At 40.5% G+C, this 14,002-nt stretch overlaps 1 protein-coding gene across 1 annotated transcript in view; it reads left to right on the forward strand.

Annotated features, from left to right (window-relative positions):
• Window positions 1-14,002, forward strand: part of LOC137184840 (ras-specific guanine nucleotide-releasing factor 1-like) — a 28,439-nt gene that overhangs the window by 9,976 nt on the left and 4,461 nt on the right. Inside the window, exons 5-19 of the mRNA XM_067592914.1 lie at window positions 1,293-1,546; window positions 1,663-1,742; window positions 1,906-2,099; window positions 2,631-2,740; window positions 3,301-3,419; window positions 4,600-4,760; window positions 5,086-5,149; window positions 6,510-6,652; window positions 7,155-7,237; window positions 7,605-7,853; window positions 9,880-10,253; window positions 10,782-10,898; window positions 12,491-12,661; window positions 13,412-13,518; window positions 13,617-13,729. Of these exons, the coding sequence (XP_067449015.1) occupies window positions 1,293-1,546; window positions 1,663-1,742; window positions 1,906-2,099; window positions 2,631-2,740; window positions 3,301-3,419; window positions 4,600-4,760; window positions 5,086-5,149; window positions 6,510-6,652; window positions 7,155-7,237; window positions 7,605-7,853; window positions 9,880-10,253; window positions 10,782-10,898; window positions 12,491-12,661; window positions 13,412-13,518; window positions 13,617-13,729 (2,339 nt within the window). The remainder of the gene's footprint in view (window positions 1-1,292; window positions 1,547-1,662; window positions 1,743-1,905; window positions 2,100-2,630; window positions 2,741-3,300; window positions 3,420-4,599; window positions 4,761-5,085; window positions 5,150-6,509; window positions 6,653-7,154; window positions 7,238-7,604; window positions 7,854-9,879; window positions 10,254-10,781; window positions 10,899-12,490; window positions 12,662-13,411; window positions 13,519-13,616; window positions 13,730-14,002) is intronic.

Here is a 14,002-nt window from a genome sequence, read left to right on the forward strand (position 1 = left end):
CTGAAAGCTTTAATGTTGTGCAGTGTTTGAGGATCAGGTTATGCCTGACTCGCTGTGCAGTTTTCTTTATCAAAATAACTAAATAAATGCAAAGAGGGAGGCCATATGGGAGAGGCAAAGGTGAGGGGGAGCTCTTAACCCACTACAACAAACTGCTTGCATTGTCTTTATTTCCGATGAAAAAGCTGCCCTGCTCAAGGGCTCCATAATAAAGCTGGAGAGTGTGGAAAGTTTTGGAAAACCGGTCACTTTAAAGCTGCACTTATCTTGATTTTTAAATTAACAATGGAAAAACTCACAATAATTTGAAAGGTTTTGCTCGTTGTGGTGATGAACCTACAGATAATTATCTTCTAACTCTGCTGTTCGTCTCAGCTCTACAGAGTGTTTTAGTGTCATTCAGCTCATTGTTTTGGTTTTCTGCCCTGCATCTTTATTATTTTGGCTCACTGTGACCTCTCTCATCAGCCTTGTTTCCATCAGTGATAGGCAGCTGTTTTCACACTATCTGCTCAGCACCAAACGGCAGGCAGACAAAGTTAGCTGCTAGCTGCTGAACATAGTGGAGCATTTAACAAGTAAAGAGCCAGATATTTCCCTCAGGAGTTTGGAAATACCAAAAGAGAGCTAGAGGGAGTATGAAGATTGTATTTACATTTATCAGGTCAGCAGGAAGATGACTCTAAATGAATGTTAATGTTTGTCCATGTCTGCTGGAAGTGTAAACAGGAAACTGTTTGCTACTATAACACTCTATAACAACTTCCTAAGGTAACAATGTGTCAGTGCTGTGTTTAAAGCTTGCCACACTGTCCCCCAAGTGGCCCAAAAATCAATTAATACATTTTCTTACAGCTGTTAACATGTGACACTCTGAACCAGAGCCCATCTTTGTAGAGCTGTACACTACTGTAGCTTCAAGATATGGCATTCAGGCAAATCTCTACTCAAATGGCTGACAAAGTTATAAGTACTAGTATTGAGCTTCCACTTCTCTATAATAATGTGTGTAAATGATTCTAATAGTCATGCCAAACAGCCAACAATCAATGGAGTTCCATTTTCTACATTTTCCAGGGGCTTTTTCATTGTTTTTCATCATGTGACATTTTATCAGTGAAGGGTGCTAGGTTGGCATTTTCTGAATAGATCTCCACATTCCCCCATACGTTATATGATAAGCTGAAGGACAAAATACTCTTTTATGTATAGAGCAATGTATTCTACTTCAGAAACCTGCTGGATTATCTCAGACATTAACTTAACTCTTGTGCTAACGCTTTTCATCACAGGTCCAGAGTTTCCTGCGAGGTTGGATTTGCCGCAGGAAGTGGAAAACCATCATTCAGGACTACATCCGTTCACCCCATGCCGAAAGCATGAGGAAGAGGAACCAAGTGGTGTTTAGTATGCTGGAGGCCGAGGCAGAATATGTCCAGCAGCTCCACATCCTTGTCAACAACTTCCTGCGGCCACTCCGCATGGCTGCTAGCTCCAAGAAGCCGCCCATCACCCATGATGATGTCAGCAGCATCTTCCTTAACAGGTGGCTGGTGGTGAGACTGGTTGTGACAGTGGTGTGACTTGGCACAGTGGGAGCAGCCAACACCTTATGAATAAACAATAGCTCATAACCACCTTTCTGCTTTTTTGTTTTATCAGTGAGACCATCATGTTCCTCCACCAGATCTTCTACCAGGGCCTGAAGGCCAGAATAGCCAGCTGGCCGACACTGGTGCTGGGTAAGAAAGACAAAGATGACCCTACAAGTTGCCCACAGAGTTCACTATTATTATGCTATTTTTGTAAAGATTTGTCAAAGTGGTAGCTCACCAAAAACTTTCACCGCTTACCCCTTAACTTAACTTAATGAATTCAACAGAACATCCATGCCTCTCTTTACAGCTGACCTGTTTGACATCTTGCTGCCCATGCTGAACATCTACCAGGAGTTTGTGAGGAACCACCAGTACAGCCTGCAGATCTTGGCCCACTGCAAACAGAACAGAGACTTCGACAAGCTGCTGAAGCAGTATGAGGCAAAGCCCGACTGTGAAGAGAGGACACTGGAGACCTTCCTCACTTACCCCATGTTTCAAGTAAGATTCCAGGGATACCAACTCCTAACACTCCCCTAGTTATTTTTTTATTCCAAAGTATGTTGTCTGATGTTAAAAAAAACAAACCCTGTAGCAGCATTAGCTTTTTATTTCCCACAAACACAAATCACATGTCAGGTCTTATTGCTCCAGCTAAGTGTTTTCATTCAAAATACTTTATTAACTTTTCTAAAGTGCAAACATAAATGAGGCCCTTTGGAGAAGATTTGTCATCCCTTCAGTTTTGGTCTAAACTGGACCAACAGTTTCTGGAAGATGGCATTTAAGGCTTCATGACCAATTAATTACCAGTCCAAGGCTGGTAGAGTAAAGATGCTTCACACTGCTTTTTTAAAAAGTGCATTCATTAATATGTGCAAAAGCTTTAAATTGTTTGGCGTTTCAGAGTTTAAAGTGTACATTTCTACACAAAAAGATAAAGAAATAACTTTTCTAGAGGAGTCATCAATAAGTGGTTGAAGCATCTCTCTCTCTGTCTCTCTCTCTCCTCTCTCTCTCTCTCTCTCTCAGATCCCACGTTACATCCTGACCCTTCATGAGTTACTGGCTCACACTCCCCATGAGCATGTGGAGAGAAACAGTTTGGATTATGCCAAGTCAAAACTCGAGGAACTTTCTAGGTACATCGTCTGACAACTGAAAATGTATTTTATATTGTACTGCATGTTACAACTTAAAGAAACTCAGCGTGCTTAATGGGATCTAGAGCTTTCTAAGATTTCAAGACAAATTCTATCATCTTTTTAATTGATTTTCTGTGCGGTGGAGAGTATTGACATAGAACACCTGAGATGCTCTCTATACTACATTATATATGAGGCCAACTTACTTAGGTCATAAAATTGTATGTTTTGTGTTGTGTGATTGCAATTTTTTGCAATCAAAAATAAATTACTTTACTAGTTTAAATGTAATTTAAACAACTTTGACAGCTTTACACACTATAGCAACTACACATACTGTATTACTGTTTGTAATACAAGCAATAGCATGTACATCACATAGGAATATTTATCAGATATATACAGTGATTTTTTGGTCAGTCCTTTCAGATCAGGTGAGGGGAGAATGGTCCAAAGTCATATTGTCTATTAAAGAAAAATAGCAATAAAGGTAGATTTAATTGATTTGGAGTTACTATTTTAATTCTCATTTCTCATGAGTCTTTATTGTATTTCAGAATCATGCACGATGAGGTGAGTGAGACAGAGAACATCAGGAAGAACCTTGCTATTGAGCGGATGATTGTTGAGGGATGTGAAGTGCTACTGGACACCAGCCAGACGTTCGTCAGACAAGGTAAGTTTGTTTCATTGTCAGATTGCAGCACTGACACTGAAAAGACAAAATCCCAAGCATTTTGAAGTCATGAACACTCAGTTTTATGGTCAGTGGTTTATTTGCTTACTTTATGGTCAGCAATGACAATCGAGGGGAAGCATTTTAGGAAATTAACACCTCACTCTCGGAAGCCTCAAATCCGGTAGTTTACTCATGGCAAAGTGTTGGACATTTGTTAGCACTTTTAAAAAAAAAAAAGAAATTCGTTTGATACTGTGACCTGTAATCAACGAAAGCACTAATTTGCACTCCAATCCATAAAGTTGACAAGCAGTAACCAGTCTTTGCACTTGCAATAGATTTATTAAATTCTACACAACAGGACCTGACTGATATACTGGCCGATAATAGCTCATTGGAGATATATTGGATAATATAAGATAAATGACAAGAAACTGATGTACAGAAATGCCAAAGATACAATATGTTTTGAAACAGTTTCACCATGGTAGTTTATTTTGTCTAGGAAAAATGTTGTGCCCATCACTTTTCTTAGTATCAATTGTAAAAAAAATAAATAAATAAGGAAAACTTATCAAAATGTTTATGTTTATTATGGGTTGTGTAAAGAAAATGTATATTGTATTTTATTATATCATATATATCATTATCAGATTTTTTTAAACTCTCTAATATAAATATCGGTATTGGCCTCAAAAATCTTGCATCAGTTGGGCTCTACTACACATCAGTCTTAAATGTGCAAAACACTGTTTCCCAGGAGCAAGTGTCACACTGACAGACACACGAATGTACTAAAATATGAGATTCTTCAACATACATTACTAAACATCATCCTCACTCATTTCTCTTGCAGCCTTTACTGTTTTGATGCATCACATGTATTCTCACCCAGATGTTCAACACCTTCCTCAATTTCTGCAGCATTGATTACTGACACAAAAACACATGCCTATTTTAGTGAATATTATTCTGTAACTGCAAACTACAAACAACATCAGAAATTGAGATTTACAAATATGGTAGAATACTGGTACAGCTGAAAGAGTGTCATTTAAGTTAACATACACGCATGTGTTATATGTGTGTGTGTGTGTGTGTGTGTATGTGTGTGTGTGTGTGTGTGTGTGTGTGTGTGTGTGTGTGTGTGTGTTTGCATGATGCTGACACCCCCCAGGTTCTCTGATCCAGGTGCCAATGAGTGAGAAAGGGAAGATCACGAGAGGCCGACTGGGCTCTCTGTCTCTGAAGAAGGAAGGCGAGAGACAATGTTTCCTCTTCTCCAAACATCTCATCATCTGCACCCGCGGCTCAGGGGGAAAACTTCACATCACTAAGGTACAGCAGGTTTTTGTTTATTTTGATCTCCAAAGAGCAATAATAAGAGCATCAAGATGTTTTTTCATTCAGGTAGTTTTGATCCCATTTTCAAATTGTATAGCTGTACATTCATGTATTTCATATTTAACAACTGCAAGTCAAAACATTTGACCCTGAGAGGATCCACTTGATGCTCTTATGGTACAGGTGAAAATATATCCAAAATCTGTACTGTTTTCAGTAGAATTTTGTCAATATTGGTGAAATAAAATACAATGTCTCAATTGACTGTTAATGTATAACCTGCTCTGTGCAACCTTGTTACCTTTCAACCCTCTCACAGAACGGAGTGGTCTCTCTCATAGACAGCACACTGATGGAGGAGCCAGAGGGGACGGATGATGAGTGTAAGTTAGCATGTACAGTATATTCAAAAGTTTACTGCAAGTGTTATGTTTAATACATACATGTATAGTAGATGTGGAACAGTTACCTACAAAACATACTATAGTTAAAACATAAAGTGAAATGCAGTTTTCTGTTAATATAGCTCCAGAAATATTGGATTATGGCATCACCTTCTCTGAATTTTTTGAAATTTGAAATGAAATTTGTATTTGCATACATACTGATTGTATTCCCTCTAAATAAAAACTGTAATGTTTTGAGTATTTCACTTATGTTATCCTGAATTCTTGTCCTGGCACCATTTCTTATTTTTTCCTCTCACAGTACTGGTGTGTCGGGGGCAGCAAAAAGTAGCAGTTATTTAATGTGTGGTTAAATCAAATCATTGTAATAAAAGTGCAATTAAATTTCATGTTATGTTATTCTTCTGGTAAGTGAAGCTGTTTGTTTGCACCCTTTGGATGGAAAAACTTACAATTCTCCATAATAATCCTGTTTACATGACTATCCACAGAGAGCACTGGATTTTTTTCTAGAAAGATATTGTTGCTTGCCTCAGTCAACACCATCAAATTTAACTAAAACAATCACAGTCATAGCCATTGTTGGCTTGTTGACTGGTTTTGGTGGCGTATGATTTAATCAAGGTAGCCACAATAGATCATCATGCGTAATAGCGCTGTGCTTTCGCAATGCACTTTTCAAATTAGAGGCTGCAGATGGAAAACACATATCTGTGCTGCTGCCTTCAGATGACTGTGGGGATTTAATCCTCTGAATAAGAAGGCTTTCATGCAGTTTAAAGGCTGTTTTCTGTATCAGATACTGGCAAAACCAGTCATCTTTAGCTTAGTACTTAGAGCTTGTATTTTTAATGTTGATCTCAGTGCTGTTTGGAGAGTGACTAGAATGTGGTTTAGTATTGTCAAGGCCATCCTAAAAACTACAGCTGGGCTGCCTATTAAATAGCTCCTTGATGATTTTTCTACCCTTTATCTCACCAGGGAAACACCCTGATAGGATAGGATGTTTCATTTCATTTTCAGTCCTTGTTTTTTCCAATACACACTAAATTCCAGTTGTGTTCTGAAGTTCAGTTGTGACCAAGAAACATTTTGATTTGGTGCTAAATGTTCCTGGAAGTATAAATCCATATTGCATGAGAACTATACTGCACATGCCACAAAATTAGATTCAAAATTATATTACACTCTGTCAGAGCTACATTAACTAATGAGTAAAAAAGCTTTCTCCTTCTAAGGATGGCTACTAGAGTATTTGCTGTGTATATTATTTTCCCCCATTACAGTAAAAATAAGTAAATGAATGAAGACGGGTTGTTGAATTTGTGCCTTGCAGCCAAAGGGGAGCGGAGTGGCCAGGACACAGAGCACCTGGACTTTAAAGTAATGGTGGAGCCTAAAGATGGCCAGCCTTACACTATCATCCTGGTAGCTTCGTCCCGACAGGAGAAGTCTGCGTGGACAAGTGACATCAGCCAGGTACAGACTGAATATGCTCCAGACAAACCCCTGAAGAGTTGATTTTACTTATGAGGGAAAGGCTACATGTAAAATTTTAGGTGTTGGCTCCTAATATCCAACACTTCCTCTATATCATGAGGAGAAAGCCAGGCGACTAAACTTAACTGCGAGTGACAGTGGGGCTTAGATTGCCAAACTGTCAATTTGTTAAGGTTAATTTATAAAAATTAGAGATCTGTGGGAATAGAAATACATATAGCATCAACAATCATGTACTGTTAACAGTTGACTTTTAATCTTTACCTCAGCTTGTTATCATGGCTACAGGTGTGATGAGGTGAATTTGGGGACAGAATGGTATCATTAAAACAGCAAAGCTTTGTGTCTTATGACCATTATGGCACTTGGTTGTGGGAGTAGAAACTTGTAGCATCCCCAAGTTTGTGAGCTCACTCACCCTTCTTATGCTTTTTTCTTACTCACAGAGAGTCCTTTCTTTATTTGTCTGTCTGCCTTACAGTGCATTGACAACATCCGCTGCAATGGTCTGATGATGAACGCCTTTGAAGAAAACAGTAAAGTCTCCGTGCCACAGATGATTAAGTGAGAATCGGACACCACGAAGCAATGCACATACATTATACATACACAAACAGAAATTGCCTTTAGCATCACATAAATGCATGACAAATATATGAAAGATTCATGAACAAATGTGCACAAACTCACATATTTTTACTTCTATACTTGTGAAGACCCCCATTGACAAAACACATCCCCTGACCCCTAACCTCAACCACCATAAGAACCTACCAAACCCCAACCCCTACCCTCCCTACCTCACATACACTCATACATGAATGTAGCTGAAGAAATTACTGTCTTCTTTTGTGTGAATGTAGACACAGCCACCAGAAGACATGTTGTTCTGTAAGGCAACACTCTTATCCTCTCTCTCCCTCCAACGCAGGTCGGACACCAGCTTGTACTGTGATGATGTTGACATCCGCTTCAGCAAGATGATGAACTCCTGCAAGGTGCTGCAGATCCGCTATGCCAGCGTGGAACGCCTGTTGGAGAGGCTGACCGACTTGCGCTTCCTCTCCATCGACTTCCTGAACACCTTCCTCCACTCTTACCGTGTCTTCACCAGCGCAGACGTAGTGCTGGACAAGCTCATCACCATCTACAAGAAGCCTATCAGTGCCATCCCTGCACGGTGAGTGATTCTCTGAGTGAGTTGATTCCAAGAGTTTTAATTTGGGATTTTGTATGAAATTGTCTACAGTAGCTGTATTGATAACCATATAAATTGCTGGCTAACAGAGAAAGTTTGGAGACGGCTCCTTGCTGTGTGTACATTAACTGAGCCCTGAGACCGAAGTAAATGTTATTAATCTCCATGTGTATCAGTTAAAGAAATTGCATAATTATTTAATAGGTGAAGATGAACAGTCTTTCAAACATATAACAAAAGCCATCACAGAAAAAGTGTATCTCCCAGCAGAAACAGCAGATCTTAAGCTGGAGCTAACCTGCAGAGAAGTCCTCCACCTGAACTATTTCTATAATTTTGTCTATCTCTGCACATTTGCTATAAGCATGTAAGTGAACACCTTTAAACAGCAGAGCTAAAGTGGTTTGCTACACTAAACTCCTCCAAGCACCTCTCTGTGAGGCCAATCCCTGCAGCTTATGACAACTGAAGAGGGAACAAAGTTTGAGATTTCCACATATTTTCTCCTGAGGATGCAGCAACAGTGCTGTAACGGTGCAGTGAAAAGGTGAGATTTCCTGGTGTCTGGGTTTGTCTTTGCTCTCACATGGACTGTCTTTACGCAGCCCATCAGGCTATCCTATCCTGTCCAGGTGAGAAGGGACTACACGAGAGGCAGTGAGAGGTCACACCAACATATCCACTCTTCTGTCTTCTGTCTTCCACCATTACAGATAATTGGGTCCTGCGTCCACCCGCCCCTCCTAACACCCCCCTCCCCTTTTTTCATTCCTATCTTTACCCTTATCCATCCTCTCTCTTTTATTTTTCTTTCCACAAGTCTGACCATCCCTCTCTCTGCTGCGCTGTCACCATGGCAACCCTTCACTCTGCTGCAGGACCCCACCCTCTCCTCTCCTCGTCTTCTCCCTCTCTCTCTGTCTCTCTCTGTCTCTCTCTCTGTCTCTCTCTCTCTCTCTCTCTCTCTCTCTCTCTCTCTCTCTCTCCCTTTCTCCCATCATCTGCAGCGGCTCTACAGTATTAAATATTGATGGTGCTGTTTTGCACCCAGACCCTCCTCTACTCTCCTCTCCTCTCCTCTGCTTCTCCACCTTTTTGTCTTCCTCCTCTCTTTTCTCCCACCTAATTATCTCCTTTTGTCTTTCCTCTTTCCTGCTTTACTTGTGTCCTCTCTTGACTCCCGTTTGCTTTTTGTCCTTTGTCTTTCTCATTTTCTTTTTGCCTCCCTCTTCTCTCCTCACCCCTGCTCACCATCCCTCTCCTCTACTCCCCCTTTCCTCCCCCATCCCCATGTTTGCTCCTTTCGTCTCCTTTCTTTTTACTGTTTAGCAAATTTAGGTGAGGAGACACAACATGGCTGCAGCTAACACCATACAGGGCTGGAGGCTTCCCATTCGCCCACTCCCAGCCAGCAGCCTTCGCTGTGGTGGAATCCATATCCATTATGTTGCTCTCTCACTCCCTCCTTCTCTGTCTCACTGTTTTCGCCCCTGCTTTTTTTTTTTTTTTTTGCACTGCACCTCTGTCTCTTTCTCCCACTTTCCCTCCTCTGTCTCTATCTCGCTCCCCTTTTCTTTTTTCTCTCTGTTTCTCTCTCCCCATGTCTCTGTGGGCCTCCCCTGGGCTGGTTGCTGTTGGCAGCACCCGTGCCTCCCACACTGTCACTTGACATGCTATTTATAGGCCTTCAGAGGGGGTGGCTCTCAGTGCAAGGAGGATGCTGTCTTAAACAATGTAGCTTAAATAAAAGAGGCAGGAGCACCCAAAGAGCCCTGTGGTTCATGTGTTCCCTCTCTGCTTCTGTGTACAGACGCCAATGTGTATCATGCACCCCCCATTATCACAATTTCTCCCCTTTCCACTCACTCCTATTCAAGTTACAGGAATTTTTTTTACCCAAAAATGCAAAAAGTGTTGTTTTTCAGTAATGAAAGATGCCATTGATGATTCTCATCCTGTTTTCTTTCTCACCATTCCCTCATTTTTCTTCTCTCTTTCATTCCTGTAGTTCTTTGGAGCTTTTCTTTGCTAGTAGCCAGAACAACAAACTCCTGTACGGCGAGCCACCCACGTCGCCGCGTGCCAGCCGCAAGTTCTCCTCCCCTCCTCCTCTTTCCATCACCAAGACATCTTCACCCAACCGCCGTCGCAAGCTTTCTCTCAACATCCCCATCATCACAGGGGGCAAAGCCCTGGACCTGGCTGCCCTCAGCTGTTCTCCCAATGGCTATGCAAGCATGCATTCCACCATGTCACCCTTCAGTAAGACCACCCTTGACATCAACAAGCTCTATGTGTCCAGCACCATGGCCAGCAAAATCTCTGACGAGGGAGAAACCAAAGCCGAAGGCAAGGCTGAGGAGTCTGTCCTCAACAAGCAAGGTCAGAATTACTGTCCAAGGGATTTTGCTCAGTTTTAATGAGGTTCACATGTACTGTGGTAGCAGTTTTATAAGTCCACTGTCATGCTTGTATCTTGTAATTATTCTCTATTCATACTAGAGCAACTTTCACTGTTCCAGTCTGTTCCATTAAGGTTGTAGAGTGGTACTGATGTATATTTTGGGTATATAATAAGTGTGAAGGGAAAAATAACAATCTCCTTTAAACAGTATCCTTTGGGATTGACCAGCCATGGAGCAGCAGTTTCAAATGGGGCATGTGGTTGTAATTCTATATCTGATTGTAAAAGATTTATTTTTTCAAACTTAAATCCAATTTTTATTTTTTTGTTAACTTTATCAGATTTAGCTGACCATAATTATCAATCATAATGAGAGATAATAGATTTGAAAATATATGCTTTTTTTTTTTTTTTTTTAGCTTCAACCCAATAGTTTTGTCCTTGGATTTCTAGCTATCTTCTTTGCTGTAATTTTTCTGTGATTGTCAAACACTGTTTCTGTCCAGATCTGTCGGTTAGAGAGGAATGTGATGAAGACCCAAGTCAGAGTGACGAGGCAGAAGCAGAAATGTCTCCTCCCAAGTCACCATCAACACCCAAGAATGTCAAGTCAAAAAACTCTGGTACGACTGTGTCTGTCTGTTCTATGTCAGAGACTTGTTTGAACATCTTGTGATCTACTCTTGAATCTCAACCCACCAGTTAAAAAAACAAATGAGCTGGTAGGAATGTTAAAGAACTTGGCACAACTGCGATAGCTGGCAAGTATGTAACTACAGTAGCTTAGAGTTTATCACTAGTGACATACAGTACTTGCCAGCTGAGTGTCCTGGCAAATGAAAATATAACAATATAAGATTAATGATAATAGATCTTATCTTTATCAATAACAAGCACCAACATGAAACATATTTATCAAGGGCTGCTTTTCTACTGTTACATCCTCTTTGACCACTTGAATGAATAATTCCAACTAGCAGATTGCATGACTAAACTCACCAGAAACCCAGAGAATTTGAAATGAAAAAGATAAACTGAAATGAGATCAAATTAAATTAATACAATTGTCCAGTGGAACTGGACCAAAAAGAACTGCACCAAAAAGAACCATAACAAATGCAACATTAGTTGGCCTTTACATCACAGATTAGGCATAAGTGTCAGTCGTGGCTTCACAAAAGTATCTAGATTCATACACTGGAGACATTTAATCAATCAATCAATCAATCAATCAATCAATCAATCAATCAATCCATCCATTTTTATTTATATAGCACCAAATCACAACAAAAGTCATCTCAGGGCACTTTTCACATAGAGCAGGTCAAGACCATACTCTTTAATTTACAGAGACCCAACAACTTAACTTTCCATTAAAGTTGTGGATCTTAAAAGATGTCCATAATGCAGGGGACACCAAGTATAATATCTAAGGTAACATAAAATGTCAATGTAATTTTTACCATCCAGTCAAGATCTAAAAAAGATGAGAACAGCAGAGGCAGATTGTGAATGTGAGCAGTATAAGGAGTTGCAGCCAAAGTAGACATACAGCAAACTTTTTATTTAGAAAATGACAAGTGTAAGTATAGCCAAATAAGGCCTTGATAAAAACCACCCACAGCCTCCTGGCCCTCCCCATACCGCACAGAGAGGGAGCATCCACCCTGTAGGTAGTCAGGCAGAATTCATCCCCAGTGTGTTCTCTTCCCACGGTGCTGGATAGAAGGGAAGCCAGTGCCGTGTGTGAGTAGGTGGAAGGAAACCTTGTACCTTAGCAACGATGTGCGTGTTCTTCTATACCGCCCCCGGCTGAACGGAGGAAGGCAGAGAGGAAGGGAGGGAGTGAAGGAGGGAGGCAGAGAGGCAAACACAGTGGAGTGTACATCGTCACTGGCACGAGCTGCAGGACACACTGTGCTGGGTCTGTTCTGGCTCTCTATTGCCCTCCAATGGTCAACAATATAGTTTGGTAATGAACATGAAGTACTGTATCTCAAAAGCACTTTACACGGACTATCAAATCATCTCTAATCACCTAACCAGTGAGGCACCGGCAATTTCCCTCTCTGCTACACACTGAAAGTGGTGTATGCCAGAAAATAAGAACTGTTTTTAATTTAGTGGAAATGTTCCTTAACAATTCCATAACAATAATGAAGACTAAAAAAAGGGTTTAACTTTAAATCCCTCTGTATGGTTTTCCTCCCTGCAGAATTTTCACTGTTTTCCTTCAACAATGGCATGGTGGTGTCATCTTGCCGGGAACTGGACAACAACCGCAGTGCCCTTTCTGCCGCCTCGGCCTTCGCCATTGCCACTGCTGGTGCCAATGAGGGCACGCCAACCAAGGAAAAGTACCGTCGTATGTCCCTTGCCAGCACAGGTCAGTCAAATGTGGGGAATGTGCTGTTGACCATTAGAAAGGCTTGTTGAGGACAGCCTAGAAGAAACCTGTGTTTGCTATTCTGTCAATTATATTTGTAATCTACTGTCATCTGATCGGAAAACAGTAGCTAAAATTCATCATATTCAGCACAAAAAAATACATTGACCAAATACTAGATGCTTTTGGAAAAACCTGTCTAATCACAGTTAAAAATACAATCAGATTGTGACATAGATTAACCAATGTCATCATTTGTCCATTTGTGCATAAGGAAACACAGTTTAGTGCCTCATGGCCACCAGAGGGCCTCCAAACAAATTGACATCAATTTTTCTTTTGACATAATTTAAGCATCTGTTTCAGTATCATTTGATTTGCTTTTATAGTCACACTTTTATTAAGAAACTGATCATTATTTTCTTTCTTAATTTAATTGTAGATGAGTGTTGTTGTATGTTATATTGTTTTATACAAATATAATTCTGGTTAGGGCTTCAAAAACACTTAAGACGCTGAATGTACATTTATATTTCTTGAATAATGTCTAACCAGTTGTAAACACTGATCAAGTGTCTCTACATATTCAAAAAACTGCTTTTCTCTATATCTAAAAGCAAAATAACAAAACATAGAGGACAGAACCAGTATGTATATATAAGAAATAATGATGTTATATCACACAGCTGATGTAGGAATCAGTTGTGTAGGAATTAAGTTTAAATGTAACTTTGTTAAAACTGGTTTCAGGTTTTCCTACGGACCAGAGGAATGGGGACAAAGAGTTTGTTATCAGAAGGGCTGCCACAAACAGAGTCCTGAATGTGCTGCGTCACTGGGTCTCCAAACATGCCCAGGTACAGTTTGTCTTTCTTTCTTTCTTTCTTTCTTTCTTTCTTTCTGAAAAACAACACCTCTGTAATGACATTGTTGTTGTTCCTGTTTTGGTCCTCAGGACTTTGAGCTGAACACAGAGCTGAAGATGCGGGTAATTGGCTTCCTGGAGGAGGTGATGCATGACCCAGAGCTCCTGACACAGGAAAGAAAGGCAGCTGCCAACATTATTAGGTTGGTTTCTCGCTATCATTGCTTGATTTCACACACAGTCATATATGACACATCTGTTGCCAGTATTCTGGAGGAAAAAAGTTTCTGCAAGACGATTTGTGATGTTAGCCATGGTGATAAAAACACAAACAGTGCAGCAACCCAGATAGTGGGACATCTAAATCCTGGTGAATAAACAGGAGCGCTTTTGACCTGCTCAAAATGTATATGGACACTGACAGTGGAGTACAGTCCAAAAGTTTGGACGCACTTTCTCATTCAAGTCAATGGGAA

This window comes from Thunnus thynnus, chromosome 1 (genome assembly GCF_963924715.1).
Source record: "Thunnus thynnus chromosome 1, fThuThy2.1, whole genome shotgun sequence".
Classification (NCBI taxonomy): domain Eukaryota; kingdom Metazoa; phylum Chordata; class Actinopteri; order Scombriformes; family Scombridae; genus Thunnus; species Thunnus thynnus.